Raw genomic sequence first — 8,543 nt, 5'->3', positions numbered from 1 at the left:
GTGGCCGACCAAGGGTTAATTGCATTTGTCCTTTGATAAAACATCTGAAGTTGTAACACACAGCAACATGCAGAGCTCGCTGCCGCTGAAGTCCATAGGCGGCACCGACTGCCAGCAGCAGTTCCCTGTACAGCAGGCAACGAATGGGATCTTCATGTTCGGAGGTTAATCAGAAACTGACCGGCCGGCGAAGGGTGGGATGACACGACAGCTGTGGTAGAGCCCAATGGGCAGAGGTGGCCTCCAGAGAGTCGATGAATGCAGAAGAAGCTGCACCACGTCACTGTTAATCAGGAGAAGTCCAGGGCAGAGCTCTCTCTTCAGAACAGGAGAGATCAGAGCAGGGAATTAGCGACCGGAGAGAAGCAGAGGCCGTAGTGGGCTCGGCTGCAGCCTGGTCGTCTGTCGGGGCAAGACGACTCACTGGAAGCTCATCTGCTGCTGCAGGGACTTTGTGGAATCCAGCTGGATAAACAGGGCTAAACCAGGACGGAAGAAAGGATGGAAGTGTCAGCTCAGAACAGCCACGGCAACCAGAGAGTGCGGGGCCCTGGCACTTCCCAGGGAGAGGAAGCGTCTGTCCTGTGCTCTGCCATCTATGGCACAGGGCTGCTCTCAGACAGGCAGAGCTCCAGCAGGGGGACCCTGCAGCTTCCACCCAGGTTGTGAGCGGGACAGAGGCTTGGAGCTGCAGTGTGTCTCTGCAAAGCAAGCAGCAAGGGCCAGTGCCGGGTATTTCCTTACTGCTTCAGCCAGCGTGTACCTTCCGCAGCAAAGAGACCAGGTCAAGGCCTCAATCCTACAGCACAATCCACTAGCGAGGAGCCCTGCAGCAGGGAAGTGGCCCTGACGTCAACGGGACAGGGCTGGCTAGCAGGTTGCACTGTGCGCCGCGCTTTAATAGCATAGGTCTTTGCTGCCCTCTAGTGGCTGGTGAGCCTGCTGCTGCTGCGGCTGGTGCTTTTAGAGTACAAGGCCCCGCGGGGGTCGGCCCTCACTGATGACCCATCTAGACTGGGTCACCTAGCGACAGACGGTTCTTGGCGATGAGGAAGGGGAGGGAGCAAACAGGACTCCATGTCACAAGGGGTCCATTCACGGTGGTCACGTCCAGGTACCAGCACGGGAAGGCACATGCTGTGCCAGATACCGTTTCTGTTCCCCATGCAAAGCTATTTCCACTGGGACAGAAAGTCTGAGGCCCCACTGCCCAGGGGCCAAGCATCCCCAGCTTCTGCTTCCTCTAGTAAAGCCAGCTGCGTGATCCTTACCGGTTGCCTCTGCATGAAGCGTTTGGCCATCGATGCTCCTGACTTGGCAGGACAGAAACACTTTCCTTCCCTCGACCTGGTCCACTTTGCTGTCCACCAAGACCACAGAGCCCAGCGGAATGGGGCTGCGAGAAGAAAACAGCTGATTGTTAGTGAGATTCCACTTCCTGTCCTATGCCGTTGAGTAGAGTACCTGTGAGCTGTTAAACAGCCACTGTGTTCCACCCCAGAGGTGGCAGCACTTTAGTGGCGAGTGAAGCAATCTAAAATTTCCTAGAAGAGAATTTCATTAAGCTTGGGTTAAAATTGAGAACACAACTTCAACAAGTAAGCTGTATCACCCAGAGAGGACAGAAAATCTAAGCAGTGGCTCCCAACATCAGCTTTTTACTCTGGCATCACATCCTCACCCGCACTGTCACTCCAGTGCTTGCAGAGCCATCCCAGATAGCACGCTGCTCTACTGCGTATAGAAACGAACCAGCTTTTGTTCTGAGGAGTACTTAGGGGGACGTGACTATCCTCACAACACCCCAGTGAGGTAGAAAGGTGATGTCCCCATTTTACAGACTGGGAGCAGAGGCACAGAGAGATCTAGTGGCTTCCCAGGGTCTTAAAGTGAGTCTGAACCCAGATCCCAACCCAGTGCCTTAACTGCAAGCCCACTGTTCCTTAGAAAGGCTTGTCTGGATGTTGTAGAGGGGCGAGCGATTCCTTAGTGCCCGGTCAATAGTACATTGATTGAGCTGGAAGCATGCTTAGATCTTTCTGGATGAACGGGGCTACAAACCTAAAGGCCCCAAGTTGTCAAACCATTCCAGAGCAGGATGCAATTGAAGTTATCATTATCTGACCCCCTAGTCATGGACCCACGGTGCTAGGTGCTGCACAAACACAGCCCCAGGAGATGGGCTCTGCCTCGAAGCGCTTACAATTTCTTTGCCCTGTCGTAGGCCCCCTGATTTTACCGGTAAGCCCTGCGGCTACACAGAAGCCTTAATTCACCTACTTCCTGTAGTTTATACTGAGGTTAGCCGTCATCACCCTGCCAGCAACAAATATAGCGCAGCCCCCAATTGTGCTGTCAATGATCGTTGCAGTGGAGCCCCCGTGGGCAAACCTGAAAGGCAGATTGGGAAGGTGACGTAAGAAAGGGTTGAACGTGATCTCCCGCGGCATGAGTGCTGCCGCCCTCCCACCCCAGTCAATTGCGGTTAAGCGGATCACAACTCTCGGGTAGGACAATTAACGGGACCTCCTCACCCCGGATGCCCTTCCAGATAGGGGCCCGGCTGGAATAGACACACCATCCTTTTCTCAGACGGGTTAAGGAACATGGCGTATTCGAAGCCCACTCCTTCCAGATCCATGTTTCTGGGGAAGAGGCGGGTTTCCTTCCGCTCCTTCTCAGCCGTCAGCTTCAGCGATTCTAGTAGGGTGGAAGAAAAGTGATGACAAATGAGCGGCGAGGTACAAAACTGCTAGGAGTTAAAGGCACAGCACCAGGCTAAAAACGATGCACAAAGATTTCTGCGGACGTCATAGGCGCTGACTTCTTCTGGAGCCGGTGGGTGCTCGACGCCCCCCCCCCCCGCCCCTGCCCCCACCCCTGCCCCTCCCCAACCTCTTCACCAAAGTCTCACCCCCTCCCACCCCCAGTCCACCCCCCTCCCCAAAACCCTGGCCTCACCTCTTCCCCCCTCCCTCCCAGAGCTTGCTATAGCTGTTTGGTGGCGGCAAGCGCTGGGAGGGAGGGAGGAGCAGAGACACGGCGCGCTGGGAGGAGGCGGAGGTGGAGTGGGGGGCAGGGCAGGGAGCCTGGCTGCCAGTGGGTGCAGAGCACCCACTAATTTTTCCCTGTGGATGCTCCAGCCCCAGAGCACCCACGGAGTCGGCGCCTATGGCGGACGTTAGGAGCCTGAACACCTTTATGGATCTGGGTCTAAATCCCTTACTTGTGTGGCTAACGACCCCTTGGATTGTTACGATTCAAAATGTTACAAGGCGAAGGTTATTTTTCCATTACGGATGCGTTTCAGATTTAATCGGGTTGAACTGTAAAGCCAGGCTAGTCAGTTTCACTTTCTAGTTCTCCTGCACTAGAACATAGGTGAAATGTTGATATTTGCTGTTTGATAAGCTGGGACAATGTGCTTCCTGCTGAGCCAGCCACAAAACACGGACAGGCCCAGAGGTCACAGGATGCAACGGGAAGCTCAGAGGAAGGGAGACAAGGAAGAGAGAGGTTTTTTTTTTGTTTCTAATATTCATTATTGACTCATTTCCTATGGGCGCCTCCCAGGACATGAGTCTGCAGGAGGGGAGAGTGGTTTGGCAGACTGGAAGCATATTTCATGCCTAAAGGGCAGCATGGAAAGAAACACAGAGATGGTTGCAGGAGAAACAGCTGACCACAACAACATTTGCCGTTTGGACTGCACAGAGGGAAGGGGAATGTTTAGATCCAAACCAAAATACAGGCAAGGAAATGTAACAGGAAGTAACATCAACAGCATTCTCATTTGGTAACTGACTTCTAGAAATGCTGGACACAAGATATTACAGAGGCAGGATTCAAAAAGATTAGTCACTGGTAGAAATAAAGAAACTATTCTCCAGAGTTACACTAGCTGGAGAGAGGGGTAAATAAGGCATATCCACCCTCAAGGTTCAGGATCGAAACCGAGCCGTCAGCTGCTTGGGGTTGGGATGAAACAACCGTCTTTGCATAGTTATTCGCTAGGGGAGGAAAGGGGGTGTATTACTAGCCACTGTCAGAGACAGGATGGCTCATTGGTCTGATCCAGAACAGGAACTTGCAAACAGGAGAGTGAATAGACATTGTTTGCCAGAGCTGGGGTTGATATTTAGACTCTACCCAGGAGGTGGCAACAGGAATGTGAGATGGTTAGTGGTAACACACACAGAAAAAGTATCTCAGGGTAAAGACGGGGGGTCTGATTTTCCCCTCAGTTACACCAGTCCCCACTAGCACTATTCTGAATTTACACCAGTGTTGGTGGAGGAAAACTCAATCACGTGAACCAGTTCATGTCTTCAAGGCTTTAGTGGCAACCCCAACACATATCAGACAAGATAAAGGAAGTAGGGTGAATACTTGATACAGAATTCAAGAGGAAGACACACACGCACGCAAGCACACCCCAGAAAGCCTTGCCTGGTATATGATCAATAGCATTGCTGTAGGAAGGAATCCTTTTCCATGTCCCATCTTTACACATCTCCAGGAACCTGCTATACAAATCCATCATGCCCTGGCTCCAGCTGGAGTTGGGGAGGGCATAATCCTTCGACTGTCTGGCCTGAGAGAACCAGGTCTGAAAAGAAATTGTTGAGATATCGTGAAGCTGGTGACCATCTCCTAATTACCCCGCTAAGCATTCATCTAGCACTCTGAGCCTTCAAAGCACCATGAAAGCTTTAATCCACCCCATTTGACAAGGCAGAGATCCAGACAGTCATATATGCAATCTGCCTGCTTTGTGTTGGGTTTCTTTTTTGCATAGGGTCTAACTGGACAATTCTGAAAGGTGCCCTGACTGCATCCCCTTTTGGAAAACATCATTCTCCACTTACTTCCTGTGAGAAGGTTTCCATGCAATGACGCAAAGGGATGCTGTTATTTATCTAGTGAACACGGAACAGGTTTTCAGAAGCAGTCACAAGACAGAATAAACCACCACACAAATCCAGTCACAGAAGGGCACCTTATCATAGATATCTAGGGTTCAAAGGGACCTTGAGAGGTCCTCCAGTCCAGTCCCCCACACTGAGGCAGCACTAAGTAAAGCTAAACCATCCCTGACAGGTGTTTCCTAGAATCGTAGGACTGGAAGGGACCTCGAGAGGTCATCTCGTCCAGCCCCCTGCACTCATGGCAGGACTAAGTATTAGTTTGTCTAACCTGTTCTTAAAAACCTCTAATGATAGGGATTCCAAAACCTCCCCTTAGAAAAACCTGCTGACTGTAAGGCTTGCTAACATCTAACTTCAGTCTCCTTTGATGCAGATTAAGCCTATTACTTCTTATCCTACCTTCAGAGGACACGGAGAACAACTGGCCATTGTCCTCTTTCTAACAGTCTTTCACATATTTGAAGACTGGAGTGGTCCGCACACAGTCTTCAGCCCCCCACCTTGTCCAGCTGTTAGTGAGATCTAGTTAGACACAATGAGCCAAATATTCTGAACATTCTTTCCAAGGTAGAAATGGAGTGATTCCTCCTGCACTGGATACAATTAGCAAATGGCATCAAGTCAGCAGTATATAATTTTTTCCCCAAGTAAGCAGAGTATACTTTAACGGGGTAGCAAAATATCGCACTATAAACACAACTCACAGTTAAGTGTTTCTTTTTTTTTTTTTAACTCAACTGATTTACAAGTTTCCAAATCCAATTTAGTCATTATGGATGCTTTGTTGACTGAATGCATCTCAGATCAATAAAGTCGCTTTTGCTTTTGATTACAATCACTTTCAGTTTTAGCACCTCTGCTGCCACATTACAAACCGTAGCAGATCAAAGTTTGGTTTTAAAAAATAACTCTTCATTTGAAGAACAATCAAAGCCTGTGAAAACTTTTCTATTGCTCTTTGTTCTTCAAACCTCAAGTTTTGGTCCAAATCCTATAGTGTGTTATAATTCAGGAGACTGCTGCCTGTAACAAAGGTAGCCCTAATGTGTTAATCACGTTATCTGCTAGAAATATTTCCAAGCCAGGAATTGGGATTAAAAATGCCTTCATGTGATTTTATTGGCATACAGTCTTCTGTGACTGTTCTAAGGAACAAAAGTGAAGATGGTGCATAATTCCATCACACAGAACAATCTATGAGATACTCAAGAAAAAGTTTAATATAGCAAATGAAATTCCGATGGGATTGATTTGTTATATTTAAGAAAGCAAAAGCATCTTTGTTATAACATGGTGTTGTTCATAATGCTTCATATTCCAGACACAAGAATTCTTCCTGATTATTTTCAGAGAATTGCAATTGCTAGCCATCCCTTCCTCACAGTAGCCTGGGGAAACAGGGCCACTCATCCCATTCTCTCAGCACAGACACATTTTTAAACAAACATACAGCTTTCACCAAGTTAATTAGGGAATGATTAAAAGATATTTCTCTCCATTTTGTCTTCTTTGTTCCATCAGAGGTGTTTTCAGCCAACTGAACTATTAGATGGGTAAGCTGGAGAAGATTCACCTTAAAAGCATATATCTGAACTGCAGTTCTGTGCTAGAATACGAAATCATTTTGTATAGATAGGAGGAAGCTGAACTGTCTTTAATTCAATGGTTTTCAAAATGTACAACCACTAATAGTAGCTGGCGATTATATAATGCCTTTCGCCATAGGGTAGGAAACCCCCCCCCCCCCCAAAGACATTTCTCTCTCTTCACATTATGGGGAACTGGGAGGCAGACGGGTTGAGAAATTAAGACTAGACACTGATTTTAGGTGCCTCAACATCTGTGAATTCAAGCTGAAACACTGTGGCCTAATATTCATAAATCCTGAGTGCCCACAACTGCAGAGTCACTGGGAGATGTTCAGTATCCCTGAAGAGCAGACCTCAAGCTGGGCACCCAGAAACTGAATGATCACAGATTACCTTTGACCCGGTTTAAGTGATATGTTCAAGGCCAACAACAGAGTCAGGGTCAGAGTTAAGATTAAAAACCTGTTGGCTTCTGGCTCCCTGTCCCCTGCTCAGTTCATGCATCTCTCAAACTGGGAAGCGATACTCACCACGGAGTTCCAGAGCGAACTGCATGGGGCAGCTGGACTTAACCCTCGAACGACACCGCAGCGTGACACCGTTGGATCCGGACGGAGGACTGCACCGTGACCAAGCCCCCTTCTTGCCAACCTAACACAATTCCTCCACATGGCTTCTAGTGCAGAGACAGCAAACGTTGAGACTTGCTCTGCCAACGCAGCCCTCACATGTTGTCTCTGTTGTAAGGCAAGCTAGTGATGCAGCCGGGTGCAAAGAGCAGGAATCACTCCCCTCAGGCTTTTAGCGGCATCAGAAGGGGCCTACTCACCAGATGCTGATTTCACAACTGCTGGTTAGCAGCATCTGGGGAAACTCCATGGAGCTCAGTGGAGGCAGAGGCAGGATGGGGATTCGGGGGCAATCCTGTCCTTTCTGCCTGGGGCTGCGCAGCAAGGATCGGACTAGCCCCAGCCAGGCTCTATCACACCAGCAGGGGCTTTATGGCTTAGAGCTGCACCACTGGCCTGAAAGGGGGGCTGGCGGGGGGGGGGGGCTTCCGTGCGGCTCAGCCTCCCCCCCCCCCCCCCAGGCCAGGCTGCAGCAGCAACAAGTGAGGAAGGGGAATCCCACAACTGGGGGGTGCCCTAAGGAACTGAGGGGGGGGGTTGGGGGGGAAGGAAACAACCTCTCGAACTTCACCCCCAGGGCACCCCCGAGTGACCTCTGACCTTGGAATGACCCCCCTGGCCCCAGCAGATCTTTGACCTAGGGGGGCTCTAGGATGACCTCTGACCCCGGGGGGGGCTTTCCACTGACCTCTGACCCCAGTGCAGGTGGCAGCTCCCTCCTCCCCCCAGCGAGCTTCACCGGCAGCCCAACGTCAGGCGTGGAGCTGGAGCCGGCTTAGACGTTACAACGGCGTGACGTCACGCGCCCCGCCACGTGACAAGGGTGGCGCGCCGCCGCAGCTCCGTCCCTTCCGGCGCCTTCTTCCCTGTTGCCATGGGAACTGGGGGAGAACGGACGGAGCGCAGCAGCCTCGTTCCCTCCCCGCGGGGGGGCGGGGCCGTTACACCTTTCCCGGGCCCATAGATTCGCTGAGGCCCCCCATGTAGAGAGACAGTGCTGGGGCTTACACAGCCCCTCCAGTCTCTACAGCCCCCACGGGCTAGAACCCCATAGAACTATCCCCGAGTCCCATATAGCTCCCTAGCGCCCACAGAGCCCTCCCCCAGGTCCCGTATAGCTCCCTAGCGCCCACAGAGCCCTCCCCCAGGTCCCGTATAGCTCCCTAGCGCCCACAGAGCCCTCCCCCCCGCCCCCCCAGGTCCTACATAGCTCTACAGAGCCCTCCTGTCCCCGGACCATATAGCTCCTTAGCGCCCACAGAGCCCTCCTGCCCCAGGACCATATAGCTCCCTAGCGCCCACAGAGCCCTCCCTCCCCAGGTCCCATATAGCTCCACAGAGCCCTCCTGCCCCAGGTCCCGTATAGCTCCCTAGCGCCCATAGAGCCCTCCCTCCCC

At 51.3% G+C, this 8,543-nt stretch overlaps 1 protein-coding gene across 4 annotated transcripts; it reads right to left on the bottom strand.

The window, feature by feature from the left end:
* Positions 1-15: 15 nt before the first annotated feature.
* On the bottom strand, positions 16-8,028 carry LOC120390654 (acyl-coenzyme A thioesterase THEM4-like). 4 transcript variants are annotated; one of them, XM_039513422.1, is made up of 7 exons: positions 7,835-8,028; positions 7,048-7,190; positions 4,450-4,609; positions 2,535-2,700; positions 2,281-2,391; positions 1,272-1,396; positions 16-479 (listed from the first exon to the last, which is right to left on the bottom strand). In XM_039513422.1, exons 2-7 carry the CDS (start codon positions 7,186-7,188, stop codon positions 421-423), a joined length of 762 nt encoding a protein of 253 aa, XP_039369356.1. In that variant the 5' UTR covers positions 7,189-7,190; positions 7,835-8,028; the 3' UTR covers positions 16-420. The 4 variants fall into 4 exon arrangements, with proteins under 4 accessions (XP_039369356.1, XP_039369353.1, XP_039369354.1 ...); XM_039513419.1 differs by having other exon boundaries at positions 7,048-7,193; positions 7,835-8,027; XM_039513420.1 differs by lacking the exon at positions 7,835-8,028 and adding an exon at positions 7,347-7,582 and having other exon boundaries at positions 7,048-7,193.
* Between the last annotated feature and the right edge of the window lie 515 nt (positions 8,029-8,543).

This window comes from Mauremys reevesii, linkage group 24 (assembly GCF_016161935.1).
Source record: "Mauremys reevesii isolate NIE-2019 linkage group 24, ASM1616193v1, whole genome shotgun sequence".
Taxonomy (NCBI): domain Eukaryota; kingdom Metazoa; phylum Chordata; order Testudines; family Geoemydidae; genus Mauremys; species Mauremys reevesii.
The sequence above is the reverse complement of the archived record's forward strand: the minus strand, read 5'-3'. Positions and strand labels throughout refer to the sequence as shown.